The 14,550-nt window shown below is 45.3% G+C and overlaps 1 protein-coding gene across 3 annotated transcripts in view; it reads right to left on the minus strand.

Annotated features, from left to right (window-relative positions):
• atm (ATM serine/threonine kinase) overlaps positions 1-14,550 on the minus strand; it is a 45,291-nt gene that overhangs the window by 24,768 nt on the left and 5,973 nt on the right. For all 3 annotated transcript variants that reach the window (XM_036150271.1, XM_036150269.1, XM_036150270.1), the window contains exons 8-30: positions 13,561-13,730; positions 13,299-13,477; positions 12,851-13,222; positions 11,509-11,712; positions 9,783-9,884; positions 9,451-9,688; positions 9,245-9,376; positions 7,925-8,050; positions 7,731-7,823; positions 7,455-7,644; positions 6,655-6,848; positions 6,214-6,293; positions 5,961-6,116; positions 5,748-5,823; positions 5,162-5,304; positions 3,671-3,788; positions 3,410-3,580; positions 3,135-3,310; positions 2,806-3,049; positions 929-1,044; positions 695-821; positions 408-607; positions 145-319 (exon numbers count right to left, since the gene is read on the minus strand). In XM_036150271.1, the coding sequence (XP_036006164.1) occupies positions 145-319; positions 408-607; positions 695-821; positions 929-1,044; positions 2,806-3,049; positions 3,135-3,310; positions 3,410-3,580; positions 3,671-3,788; positions 5,162-5,304; positions 5,748-5,823; positions 5,961-6,116; positions 6,214-6,293; positions 6,655-6,848; positions 7,455-7,644; positions 7,731-7,823; positions 7,925-8,050; positions 9,245-9,376; positions 9,451-9,688; positions 9,783-9,884; positions 11,509-11,712; positions 12,851-13,222; positions 13,299-13,477; positions 13,561-13,730 (3,782 nt within the window). The remainder of the gene's footprint in view (positions 1-144; positions 320-407; positions 608-694; positions 822-928; positions 1,045-2,805; positions 3,050-3,134; positions 3,311-3,409; positions 3,581-3,670; positions 3,789-5,161; positions 5,305-5,747; positions 5,824-5,960; positions 6,117-6,213; positions 6,294-6,654; positions 6,849-7,454; positions 7,645-7,730; positions 7,824-7,924; positions 8,051-9,244; positions 9,377-9,450; positions 9,689-9,782; positions 9,885-11,508; positions 11,713-12,850; positions 13,223-13,298; positions 13,478-13,560; positions 13,731-14,550) is intronic.

A 14,550-nucleotide genomic window follows, 5' to 3' on the forward strand; every position in this document is an offset into this window, starting at 1 on the left:
AATAAAGTGTACCCAAACGCATCACTTTTCTATCAATATATGCTCTGTGCATCAAATACTCCAGGCATGTTGAAGACAGACTCTTACATCCCGTCAGGTTTAAGAGAGATATCTTACTGAACGTTTAGTTATCTTATGACCCACCTGCTTGGAAATGAGCGGCTGACTGGTCACCTGAGCGCTGAGGGTCCCCACAATCACCTGAAGGTGGCAGTCTAGAGCGTCGTCGCAGAACTGCAGCGCTGCCTGGCACACGGCGGAGAGTAGGTCGCAGCACAGAGAGAGGCTCCTGCTGGAAACCTCGTCGAGCTGGGGCGGCCTGCGGGTCGAGAAGGAGCACAGAGCTGCTGAGTCTGTGGGTCTTAGAGGGAGAAATGACGCCGGCCCCCTTGTGAGGGCTCCCTGACCTGCTGTTGATGTGGTGAATGAGGGTGTAGATGATGTCTCTGAGGACGAAGGCCCAGGCTCCTCCCAGGCCGTCCTTCACCTCCCTGAGCAGCAGGCCGACGAACAAATGGTACATGAGGAGGATGCGGTGGCGCTCGTAGCCGTTGGTCGTCTCTGCTGCTTTTTCACACACCGCCAGCAGGATCTTCTGGATGGAGAGCTGCAGTCCGCCGACAGGAGGAAGGGATTAACCTCCTTCTATGACATACAGCAACATCTGACAGGCAGAGCAAAGGAGCCACGGTACCGGGGTTTTGGACAGAATGGCCACCAGGGACTTGTGGTTGGCGCTGTGGCATTTGCTGAGGTAGTCCAGGGTGGCTTTGATGACATACGAGCTGAAGTAGGGTGGGTTTGGCACGGGGTCCAGCTCTCTGTGGGACACAAAACCAATCTGCTTCATGTGCCCTTCCGGTAAATTAAAGGAAAACCATAGAAATGAATTTGCATGAGAAAATCATGGGTAATTAAGTATTAGTACCCGGTGAAGCGTTTCAGGTCTCCCGTGTCTCCGTCGGCAGCGCAGCCTTCATACAGAGTCATCAGCAGCTCCACTACGATGTCCGCCAGGTTACTGTGAATCAGGCTGTCAATTTGCTGTGGGCACATTTCCAAAACGAGGGAGAGTTCATAACTCCATAAAGGATTTTGTAAAAAACATTTCTGATTATTTTAACAATAAAAACACTATAATTGTATCAGATTATGCTGCTGCCTTGCAGCAAGAAGGTCCTGGGTTCAAGTACGACCCTTGCCCTGGGTCTTTCTGCATGGAGTTTGCATGCTTTCTCCCTGTGCATGCGTGGGTTCTCTCCGGGTACTCCAGCCTTCTCCCACAGTCCAAAAACATGACAGCTAGGTTATTTGGCTTCTCTAAATTCTCCTTAGGTGTGAGTGAATGGTTGTTTTTTTCCTGCACTGCAAAAACGGACCTAAAAATAAGCAAAATGTTCTTAAAATGTGTGTTTTTGTCCTAGATTTGAGCGGATAAATAAGATTATCTGCCAATAGAGTGAGTATTTTGACCCCTAAAATAAGATAATTAGACATCCTGCACTTGAATTAAGATGATGGAGATTAATTGTTCCTGTTTTAAGTGCAAAAATCTTATTCCATTGGCAGATAATCTTTTTTATCCGCTCAAATCAAGGACAGATACACTCAATATAAGAAAATTTTACTTATATTTAGTTCCGTTTTTGCAGTGCGTCTGTCTCTGTGTTGTCCTGCGTTAGACTGGCGACCTGTCCAGGGTGTACCCCGCCTCTCACTCATTGACAGCTGGAGATAGACACCAGCGACCCTCGTGACCCCACAAGAGACAAGCGTGACGGAAAATGGATGGATGGATGCATCTGGGAACAAAATCATCTCGGCCACAGCGTGAAAGGCTGCATACAGTCACACAACGAGGTTGAAGCTCACAGGGCGCAGAGGTTGCTACATTTCTGCAATCAGTAGCAACAGACCTCCAAACGTTAGATCAGCTAAAGAACAGTTTGTAGAAAGCTTCATGGGTTTCCATGTCAGCAGCTGTACCCAAGCCTTACGTCCCTAAATCCATCGCTCCACCACTACAGTCTAGAGCAGTGAAGACTTGCTCTATGGAGGGACGAATCGTGCCTCCATAGAGAAATATAAAGTACCGCTCTAGGTTGTGCAGCAGCTGAAATAATGGCTCTTTTCCAAATGCATGGTGCCAAGTGTTTAAATTTTCTTTTTTCAGGAGTTGAGCTTGGCTGCATTAGTTCTACTGAAGCATGAAGACCATTTTTTGGCCCTAATTTTGTGGGCAGCGGCAGTTCTTGCATGAATGGTGTCCAGACCGCGTCGCCCAACATTAGTGTCTCACCTCGCAAATGTATGTTTGGACAAATTCCCATAAAGAAACTCCCCAAAACTTCCAGAAAGCTTTCCCAGAAGAAACGGAGTCCTTAAACTCATCATATTAAACAATAAGTATTAGAAACGCGATCCCACTCATGCCCATAGACAGACAAAAACTGATTTTTGTTGGCATTGATTACATCGTGATTTATTCAGTTGCACTTGTAGTTTGATCATGGTGATCATGTCTAAGAAGAGACAAGGGAAAATTGGCTCATTTTGATCCCTGGACGACTGACTAGTGCAACACTAACATAAAAGTACTGCTGACCAACTCAGAAAACATCAATTATGAGTAAACCTGGTTTCACTCGCTCCTTAGTAATAGATCCACAAGAAATTGCTCTTTAAATCAGGGAGTCTCAACATTTCACTGCTTTCAAAACTCCCATTTCTGCTTAAGAAAAAGCTGAATAAAACAACTGTGTTCTGCCTAAATCTAAAGAGCCTTTAAGCAACACTGGGCTTCACCTGCTTGCCCAGACAGCTGGCGTCTTTGAGGAGGTCGTACACTCTGTGCGCCTTCTCCCTCCGCTGCGCCACCTGGGAGTCCTGGCCTTTCAAGGCGAAGTACGGCAGGATGTTCACCATGATCTTGGGGAAACAGTCGGCCAGCAAGTCCCTCCAGTCCCTCTCCAGGCACCGGCCGATGGACCTCACCTGCTCGAAGTCGTCCAGGAAGACCAGGTGGGGGATCAGCACTTGGTAGCAGGAGCTGAGAACGTAGGAGGAGGCGGGTGTGAGAAAAGGCCGGTTTGGTTAAAACGGCACATGACGGGGGGGATAAAACGTGTTCTGACTCGTAGAAATCTTTGACTGTGTCGTGGTCCAGCAGGCTGTAGGGGAAAGAGCCGAGAGTGTAGCGGTCGTCTGACTGCCTCTGTGCGAGCCACTCTGCTACCAGGTAGTACAGGTGGGAGGCGATGAACGCCTTCACGCTCCTGTAGCTCTGCACTTTGGACACGCTGCATAACATCTGCAACACAAACCGTGAGGCTGTCAGCGGCCCCTCCCCGGTTTTAGAGAGGACAACATGGAGGGGACCCGTTTCGCTGCTGCCATGACAACCCGTCACCTTTTTGATGAGCTCCTCCTCCACGTTGTTCTCTTTGTAGGACTGGAGGAGCGCGAAGAGGCACTGCTTCTCACACACGGGGCTGCAGCACAGAACCACAGACAGGCTCCTCAGCAGCGTGGCTTTGCGGTTCAGCGTTTCGTCCGGCGTGTCCTCGGAGGAGCTGCCCCTCTGTGATCGATCCCACCCCCAGGGAGAGAGGTTTGAGTGGAACGACAGAAAACGCAGCCGCTGACGAGAGGAGAAGCCGCTTGATCTCACCGGAAGCCTCATCCCCTCCTGCGCCTTCAGGTAGATGTTCTCAAACGCTGCCTGCTGGTGCTTTAGCGGCAGCATCCTCCTCTTGTCTGACTGATTGGGTCTTAAATCCAGAAACAGCCTGGAGGCAGAGCAGAAAATGCCAAAGATGATGAAAAAAAGTTTAGATCTTAAAACGTTTGGTCTAACTCATAAATAAATCTTCTAAGAAACACAGATACACACACGTGCGTGTTTATATATATATATATATATATATATATATATATATATATATATATATATATATATATATATATATATATATATATATATATATATATATATATATATATATATATATATTTTTTTTTATTCCATACTTTTTTTGTTTTAAAACTAAATTAAAAGTTTAATGTTGAACGCACAGGTAGCGTTTCTCTTTCATTTGAAAAATAAAAATAAGATAAATATCACCTGAATTAACATGAGTAATCATTGAGTCTGGATAAAAATAAAATCAGCATTTATTGCACTCAAACAACATAATAGCTAAAATCATTTTAGCTGATTAGAGTGGGATTGGATCAACTCAAAATTTAAATGCATCTTTAATGTTTCTGATTTTATTTTAAATTTATTTTTTAAACGCACTGTGCGTAGCGTTAGAGGTAGACGTAAAGCACATTTTTACTGTGCTTTTGTATATTCTGAAAAACAACAACAACAGAAAATAAGTCCTAAGCTGACTGCACTGTGTGTGGCCCTAACATTGACTAACTCAGAGCTTAATGTGGATCTCATTACATAGATTAACAATTATGCATAGAACAACTCATGTTTTAATTTTCTGCTCACAGCTAAAGAAAACACGACATTTCGGATGAGAATATTAATTACATCACAACAATTAAAAAAACGTTTAGGCAGAAATGTGGGTTTAATGAAAAGGTACTTTTAATCGGACAAAGGAGCCTCATCAGAAAACTTATTCTAATTTACTGAATATGACTGCAGATGTTCAGCCCCAGTTCATGCTTAAGCTTTTAAAAAAGTTAAACCCAACCCTCCCCTCTGTCTTGTTCAGTCCTGTTGGTTGTTGCCTTCCTAAAACCCTAAAACATTCAAGTTCTGCTAAATTTTACCACCGTTATCAAAAACCTCCTTTTAAAAAGGAGAAGATTCTGCAGGTAAGAACGATGTAAACGTTTGACCGCTATACCCATGGGAGCACAAATGAGTTTCTGAACTCAGAGATTAGCGGTTTAGCATGGCGGCAGGCTCGTCATGGCGGCCAATTAAAAAAGCTGACGAAGGGCACAAAACAATGAAGGCTCCTCTGGATCCGCTCCCACCATCAGCCACATCTGGGACTCGTCTGTGTTGATGTTAAAACTCTAATTTGTCCCAAATCTTCACCGACTAAAGAGCTTAAACTGATCTTATAGGCGTGCCCGTTTTTTTTTCCAGTTTATCCAGGTTTGGCATTAGCGGAGCCGCTCAGCGGAGGTTTACCTCTCCACGGACAGAGCGACCAGCATGCGGACGTGGTGGTGGGCATCTGCCAGGTGAGATGGAAGAACAGACGACACGGGAGCGTCCCTCTCCGTCTCCGCCCCTCTGAGAGTCAGGGTAGCCCAGTCGCACAGCGGGTCGGCCTAAGCGTGAGAGGATGCGGGAAAATAAATGGATGCTTTGTGCCGAATGCTGCTGAAAGACTATATTTGGCTGCGGGGTTTGGAGGCGCCTTTAGGGAACGACAGCGAAGTAAACTCTTTGTACACTGCAAAAACTAAAACTAAAAATAAGTCAAATTTTCCTGAAATGAGTGTATTTGTCCTTGATTTGAGCAGGTAAATAAGATAGTTTGCCAATGGAATGAGATATTAAGCACTTAAAATAGGAACAACTCATCTCTATCATCTTATTTCAGGCGCAGAATATCTATTTATGTTAGTTTAGGGGTCAAAATACTGACTCCATTGGCAGATAATGTTATTTAGCTGCTCAAATCAAGGATAAATGCACTAATTTCAAGAAAATGTGACTTATTTTCAGCTCCGTTTTTGCAGTGTAAAAGGCGACGTTTCTGGGACTTTACCTCCAGCAGGGCCACGAGACACTGAACTAAAGCGGCTCGCACGGTCGCCACACATTTGCCCGTCTGGCTCAGGAAGCTGGAAAACAGCAGAGGTGAAGCAGAGACTGAAACATATTCACGTCTTCAGCATTCGATGCTTTGTCTTTACATAAAAAAAAAGGATAGATTTACAAAAAGGAATGATTTTGTGCCGCATCCATGTGGGCTTCCTACCAGAAGCCGGACAGGACTTGCAGGAGGGATCCCTGGACGTGTCTCATCTCCTCGGCCGTGTGACTGGTCTTCCCCAGGCTCTGTATGGAGGGCAACAAGCTGAGCAGCACGGCGGCGCAGATCTCCTGGTCCTGCCGATACAAAGAGCACAAGTCCCTGCAGACAAAGGGAAGACAGGGAGCTTATCCAAACTGGCTCACACCTCCTCTGAAACCACAAAAAACAAACAAAAAAAAAGGAAACGGCTGCTCACGCAAGAGGACGGAGCAGGGCATCAAACTCCTCCGGAGACAGCGAGTCCTCGGCAGGAAGCTTCTTCAGCAGCACGAGATACTGAAAGAGAAGCGGCGTTCAGCTAAAGGCCGTCACACCTGTTGGCTGTCTACACTGCAAAAACCGACCTAAAAATAAGTAAAATATTCTTAAAATTTGGGTTTTTCTCCTTGATTTGAGCAGGTAAATGATATTATCTGTCAATGGAACAAGTATGTTTGACCCCTAAAATAAGATAATTAGACATCCTGCACTTGAAATAAGATGATGGAGATGAGTTGTTCCTATTTTAAGTGCAAAAATCTTATTTCATTGGCAGGTAGTCTTATTTACCTGCTCAAATCAAGGACAGATACACTATATTTAAGAAAAATTTGCTTATTTTTAGTTGCGTTTTTGCAGTGTACCGGCTGTTACCCACCGTGTTGAGGTGCAGAGATTTGCCGAAGTCGACGTCCTCCAGCAGGAGCAGCAGCCTGCGCCGCACCTCCTGAGGAGTAAAGAGGAGGCCATGGGGGGGCTGGGCGGAGCTGCACTCGCACAGGAAGTCCAGGACTGCAAGGAGAGCCAGGTCCTGCTTTCCCAGACAGTCGTCTGTCAGGAGGCTTTTGGCGCCTGGTAGAGGGAGAGCCATGAATCAGGCAGCCGGTTCTTTAGTTTGGTCATTTTACCACCTGAACAGTTCAAACTTTTCTGACATTTTTTTTTTTTTAACTAAAACAGAAAAGAGGAAAACCTACACTGCAAAAACAAAACTAAAAATAAGTTAAATTTTCTTAAAATAAGTGTATTTGTCCTTGATTTGAGCAGGTAAATACCAGTATTTGCCAATGGAATAAGATTTTTCCTCTTAAAATAGGAACAATTCATCTCCATCTTATTTCAAGTGCAGGATGTCTAATTATCTTATTTTAGGGATAAAGATACCCATTCCATTGGCAGATAATCTTATTTACCTGCTCAAATCGAGGACAAATAGACTAACTTTAAGAAGATTTTACTTGTTTTTAGATCCGTTTTTGCAGTGTATCAAGACGTAAAAAGGCAACTTTTAGCTGTGCACTGAACAAATTCATTCAAAGCATATTGGTTTTGTCAAAATGACCCAGTCAAAGTCCAGAAGACAAAAGTGAAGCCCCGGACAACAAAATGTAGCTCCACATACCTGAGGCAGCAGCTTCTACCTGTGAATCTCTCAGTAAAGACGAGGTCTGCTCTCACCTGGGCCGCAGGAGGCGTCGGCGCTGTCCTCCTTCTGCCCGTGGCTCCCGTTGGCGCTGCTCTGGGCCTCCTCGCCGTCTTCAAACAGGTCGATGTCGTGACCCGCCGGGGGATTTCTGGTCGTTTCCCACTCGTCCTCCATCTGGTCGTCGTCGTCCGCCACGCCGGCTCGCTTAGAAACGTTGTTCAGCTGCGGCGGAGAGACGCAGAGAGATCAGGAAAGCGGCTTCCTGGTCAGCAGGGTGACGCGGCGGTCGTCTGAAGTCAGCCACGTACCACGAGCAGTTTGCAGATCTCTGCCAGCTCCTTCAGCAGGCCGGGGGGCAGAGTCATCAAAAACAAACGCGAGGAGAGTGATCCGACGTGACCCTGTGGGGGGAAAACAACACGAGACTCATTTAAACCACTGAAACTTCCCGCTTATTGAACTTTTTGATCAGAGACGTGACAACAACGGCGGCGGCGGTCACCGTAGCTCTTCTGCTGGTGCAGCGCGTGCAGAGCTTCATCAGCGACCTGAGAGCGGACATGGTTCCCTCCTCGCTCATCTTCACCTTCACGCTGGAAACGAAGCCGCTGAGGTCCTGGGCCACAGCCTGGATACCAAAAAAAACAACAAAAAAAAACATTTAGCTCTACGGAAACCACGAGAATGGACTAGATTTTTACGCACTGAAGCGAGTACACTGCAAAAAGGGAACTAAAAATAAGTGAAAGTTTCTTAAAATGTGTGTATTTGTCCTTTGATTTGAGCAGGGAAATAAGATGATCTGCCAATGGAATGAGTATTTTGACCCCTAAAATAGGATAATTAGATAAACTGCACTTTAAATAACACTATTTGCCAACACTATTTGCCAATAGTGTTGGCAAATAGTGAAATCTGGGTGTAGTGATGGACTCAGACCTGAACCTCCAAAAGCATCTAAAGACAATTACAAGGTCGGCTTTTTATCACCTGAGGAACATTTCCAGGATTAAAGGACTAATGTCTCAGCAGGATCTGGAAAAAATAATCCATGCGTTTATATTTAGTAGAATTGATTACTGCAACTGTGTTTTCACAGGTCTGCCTAAAAAGTGGATCAGACAGCTGCAGCTGATCCAGAACGCTGCTGCCCGCGTCCTCACTAAGACTAAGAAAGTAGAGCACATCACCCCAGTTCTAAAGTCCTTACACTGGCTCCCTGTATCTCAGAGAATAGACTTTAAAATACTTCTGTTAGTCTATAAATCCCTGAATGGATTAGCACCTAAATACATCACAGACTTGTTATCAGTGTATCAACCATCCAGACCATTAAGGTCTTCTGGCTCCAGCCTACTCTGCATACCTAGAACCAGAACCAAACACGGAGAAGCAGCATTTAGTTCCTATGCTCCACTTATCTGGAACAAACTTCCAGAAAACTGTAAAAGTGCTAAATGCCTGAATTCCTTTAAATCAAGATTAAAAACACATTTGTTTAGGATTGCTTTTGAATGTTCCAGTTAAACTGTTTTACTGTTTTCAAATGTTTTTTTTTCTACATTCTATCCCTACTTGCTTTTATTCTTATATTTTAATCATGTAAAGCACTTTGCATTGTCTCTGTACTGAATTGTGCTATACAAATAAATTTGCCTTGCCTTGCCTTGAAATAAGATGACGGAGATGAATTGTTCCTATTTTAAGTGCAAAAATCTTATTCCATTGACAGATAGTCTTATTTACCTGCTCAAATCAAGGACAAACGCACTGATTTTAAGAAAATCTTGCTTATTTTTAGTTCAGTTTTTGCAGTCTAGACCTTGGCTTTGGTGAAAAGCTGCGAGCGGCAGGCCTCCTCCTCTGCCAGAAGCCCCGTGGAGACGAAAGCGGCCAGCGCGCCCGTCAGCTGGCTCACACAGCGCACCAGGCACTCAGGGGGGGTGGACTGAGACTGCGGAGGATCAGAGAGGAGCGGGCGTTAGCTTGGAAGGAGCCAGCAGGGCGAACACGTCAAGCTCCACTCACGTCGGGGGAGTAGCAGCTGAGCAGGCTGTCAGCCACGGACAGCAGGCTCCTTTCCAGCCTGCTCTTGAGGGCGGGGACGGCGGCCGGCGGGATCTCGGCCGGCGCGGTCTTCCCCGCGTCGCCGGCGGTCGCGCTGACCTCCGACGGCGGCGCGTTGAAGCTGAACTGCTGGTACAGCGTCTCGATGTCTTCCAGCTCGTCTTTGGCGTCGGGGGAAACGTCTTCTTGGAGAGAGGCACTAAAAAAATAAAGCGCTGAGTTTAAACCAGATACATTATCTGTGTTAATGTATATTTAGCTGTGATAAAACTGAGATGGCCTCTGTTTTTTACCTTTTTAGCCCTTCAGCACCCAGCAGAAACTTCAGCCCCGCCCTGGTGTCTTTGAAGGTCAGCGAAACCAGGATGCCGGCTATAAGATTATGAGGAAAGTCTCTGCAGACAACACCACAATCACCCATGCAGGCTTTAAAATACAGCACAAAATAAGGATTTCACAGAAAACATAACATTTGGGCGGCAATAAAAGTCAATAAACTAGAGCACACGTTAACAAAAGCTATATTGTCTTTCAAAAGTATCAACAGGGTTCCCACAGCATAAGGCAAGTTAAATTCAAGACTTTTTAAGGCTTTCTAATGCCACTTGAAATAAAAAGTTAAGACCAACTTCACGATAAACAAGATAAACCTGGTTGCCACATAAACATAAACCAATACTTTCTGCCCCAGTAGACATGTTTAAAATTATTTAAAAAATTCCATATAGGAAGAAAGCTAAAAACACACAAATTACAGATATATATTTAACAACTACTGAACTGAATTCACAAACTTTGTTTTGTTCCCTACTAAAATAAACTATAAATCAGTTTTAAAAACCACAACATAACCAGTGCCAACTCTTTTTTCACAGCTATGGTCCGACCGCAACGGTTTTTATTGGTTCCGCTATCGGGACAGAACCAATAATGGTTACATTGAGCCGTTTGATAAATTAAAAAAAATATATAATTGTGTCAATTATTTTACTGTTTGGTAAGGATTACAAAAATAAAATCCTATTTATGACCTGGTAACAATTTTAAGACCTAAGAAAGATTGATTTAAGACATTTTAATGCCAATTAAGGCCTTAGTTTTATATTACAGAATTCAATGCCTTTTAAGACTTTTTAAGGATCCGCGGGAACCCTGATCAATATCCCATGTAGAAACCAATGTGTGTAAATTATAATATTATAATAAGACAGCAAATGATGTGTGTATGGGTGTGTGTTTCACCAGGAAAGGTGAATCGGTTTTGACCGCTGGGCCGGGACACGCTGTCCCCACACAGCTGGCCGCCTGTATCATCTTTTGTTTTATAAGCAAGCAAAAGTGAGAATAAATCGGCTTTTAATTGCAAGAACAGCGTCTGGACATTTCCTGTTAACCGTCTCACCACGGCAAATGCGCGTCAACCGTGAGATTCCGGTTTAAAAACACTCCAGTGGCTTTAAGCGTCGGCTACAGTCCATAAAGTTTTACCGCCACTCAATGTAGATTATAGAGATTTTATAATACCTGCAATAAATATACCCTGAAAGCTAAATAAAGTTCAGTGCAACCAGTCGCCCTCAGAATCACTTAGTAAATAAGAGGCTTGGGTGGAACATTACTTAAGGAACAGCATCAAGAACACATTGAGTTTAACGCAGGACTAAAAAAAAAAAAAAACACATCCCAACCATGTTATGTCCAGATCTACATGTTTTATACGCTCAGCTCAGACCACCGTCTAAATAAAGGCACAGCTGGAAACCGATCAGAGCAAGGCCAAACATCTACAGATCCTTAGAATCAGAGCGGCAGACAACAACCCTAAACCTGGTGCCAGGTGAGCTGTAAACAAATGAAATCAAATTTGATTATAAACAAATTGACTAAAGATTAAAAGTTCAAGGGCTATAAACACTTTTTCAGGCGCCGTACTTTCCATTTTAATGTGAAAGTTGTCTGTTTTACAGTTCAAACACCTAAACTGGTACACAGTGAATGAGCAGTAAATTGAGCAGCAACCTGCAGATCACGGGGTGAGGTGTGCAGCTGTCCTCCAGCTCATCGTTCTGGTCGCTCATCAGCAGCCAGGCTATGAGGCTCTCCTTCATGCTGGGTGAGGCGCTCCCCTCCGGGGCGCCCGTGTAGTCGACACCTGAACTTGACAGGACGTTCTTCGGGATCGGCCACGTCAGCATGGCCTGGGCAAGACAGAGCGCCGCGCTCCTGCCAAAAGAGCAAATGCACAGGTGAGAGACTCGTTCTACGCCACTGCAAAAAGAGACCTAAAATAAGGAAAATATTCTTGAAATAAATGTATTTGGCCTTTGATTTGAGCAGGTAAATAAGATTTTTTGCCAATGGGATGAGTATTTTTACCCCTAAAACAAGATAATTAAATATACTGCACTTCAATTCAATTCAATTTTATTTATATAGCGCCAAATCATGAAACATGTCATCTCAAGGCACTTTACCAAGTCAAGTTCAATCATATTATACAGATTGGGTCAGATTATACAGATTGGTCAAAAATGTCCTATATAAGGAAACCAGTTGATTGCATCAAAGTCCCGACAAGCAGCAGTCACTCCTGGAGAAGCGTAGAGCTACAGGGAGAGTCGTCTGCATTGTACATGGCTTTGCTGCGATCCCTCATACTGAGCAAGCATGAAGCGACAGTGGGAAGAAAAACTCCCCATTAACGGGAAGGAAAACCTCCAGCAGAACCGGGCTCAGTATGAACGGTCATCTGCCTCGACCGACTGGGGGTTACAGAAGACAGAACAGAGACACAACAAGAGAAACAATAAAGCACAGAAGCACACATTGATCTAGTAATCTGTTCTACATTAGATGGTAGTAGCGGGTGATCTGTCTTCCCTGGATGATGTCACAGTTAACAGAACACCAGACCAGGTGTACCTACTATGAAGAAAAAGAGAGAGAGATGAATTGTTCCTATTTTAAGTGCAAAAATGTTATTCAAGGATCAAGGACCGGGCTCAGTTCACACTGAGCCCGGTTCTGCCGGAGGTTTTCCTTCCCGTTAATGGGGAGTTTTTCTTCCCACTGTCGCTTCATGCTTGCTCAGTATGAGGGATTGCAGCAAAGCCATGGACAATGCAGACGACTCTTCCTGTGGCTCTACGCTTCTCCAGAAGTGAATGCTGCTTGTCGGGACTTTGAAGCAATCAACTGGTTTCCTTATATAGGCCATTTTTGACCAATCTGTATAATCTGACCCAATCTGTATAATCAAGGAAAAATAGTTTCATTTCAAGAAAAAATGTTCTTATTTCTGGGTCTATTTTTGCAGTGCGGACTCGCACACATTTCTCATGCATGAACCGCTTCGACGCACCAGGTGGGTTTGCACGCCGACGCGCGGAAGAGTTTCCAGAACTCCCTGTCGGCGTCGACCAGCCCCCTGTGGACGATGGAGGCCAGCAGGTCCAGGCTGAGGGACTCGGTCTGAGGCGAGCTGACCCCGCGCAGCGCCAGGGGCCATATCCGAGCCCAGATCCTGCCCAGCTCCGCCCTGTGGACCTGGGCTCTCTGCGGGATGCGGGCCTGGCAGTGGGCCACCTCCCTGAGGCAGCGCAGCACGTACGGCCCCCGGTCTCCTCTCCGCTGCTCCGCCAGCAGCTGACACAGCACCGACAGCAGCTGCACCAGCTCCCTGCCCGGCACCATGGACGGGTACTTGGAGGCCAGCGCCGCAGTGATCTGCAGCCTGAGGGAGGAAGACGCGGGTTTGAAGCTCGGCACAGGAATGGGTTTCTAACCGACCGGCGTGGCGACCTCCATACCACGGTATGACGTCGAAGTCGCTCTGCTGCGGTTGCAGGTGGTCGCGGAGAACGTCCCAGCCCATTTCGATGCGTCGGCGCTTGCTGGCCGCTCCGTGGCCGGGGCTGCCCACCTGCATCCCTCTGAGCGAGCCTTGAGTGACCTCCAGCGCGTGGGCGTCGCCGTCATCGCTGAACAGCTGAGGGCAAAACACAAGACGATGGAAAAGATACGACAGATACGGAGGACCGCAGCCCAAAGCTGACCTGGTCTGTTTCCCACCTGGTGGCAGATGTCGGCAGTGACCTCGATGAGGTCGTCTTTGACGGCGATGTGCCTGGTGCCCGTCACGTACTTCCCTCTGCTGCCGATGTGGCTGATCTCCCTGACCAAGGCGTCGTACAGGCTGTACAGCAGACTGCGCCACCTGGTCCAGTCCTCCGCGTGAGCGCCTGCAGAGAGAAAAAAAAAAAAAAAAAAAAAGAGCGACCGTCGTGTATTGGTTGAGAGTTTCGTGTCACATTTCTACTACTGTCAAATTTGAATGCCGTTTTCAGAGTCGGTTTATCGTTTTTGATAACTCCGCTTTATGCACTGCAAAAAGGGAACTACAAGTAAGTAAAATGTTCTTGAAATTAGTACATTTGTCCTTGAATTAAGCAGGTAAATAAGATGATCTGCCAATGGAATGAGTACTTTTACCCCTAAAATAAGAAAATTAGATATACTTCACTTGAAATAAGATGATTGAGTTGTTCCTATTTTAAGTGCAAAAATCTTATTCCATTGGCAAATCATCTTATTTACCTTGCACATTTGCATCATTGCATCTCTATTTAGCATTAGAAATGCTGCCGAACTTGTAGTTTCCCAATGCATTTTTGCACAAATGCCTTTTGCACAATCATTTCTGCACATACAAATGGTTTTTCACTGTTCTCTTCTCCTCCATTGTTTACATTTCAACTGTTTACTTTTTAATTACAAGCTGTATGCAACGAAATTTCGTTCTGTATGCTCTCTGTACATACAAAATGACAAATAAAGATGTCTAAGTCTAAGACTAAATCAACAGCAAATACAGCATTTTAAAGAAATTTTGACTTACTTTTTGTTCTCTTTTTGCAGTGTGCTCCAAACCTGATGTTAGAGTTTAAACTGCAGCCGTTCACTTTGAGGCTCCCGCAGCTGACGGCTGCAAGTCTTGAGCCCCGCCCCTTTTAATTCCACCGTTGTAGCAACGTGAACTGAAAGCTCATCTGCCTGCGATCG

Source organism: Fundulus heteroclitus, chromosome 18 (genome assembly GCF_011125445.2).
Source record: "Fundulus heteroclitus isolate FHET01 chromosome 18, MU-UCD_Fhet_4.1, whole genome shotgun sequence".
In the NCBI taxonomy this organism is placed as follows: Eukaryota; Metazoa; Chordata; class Actinopteri; order Cyprinodontiformes; family Fundulidae; genus Fundulus; species Fundulus heteroclitus.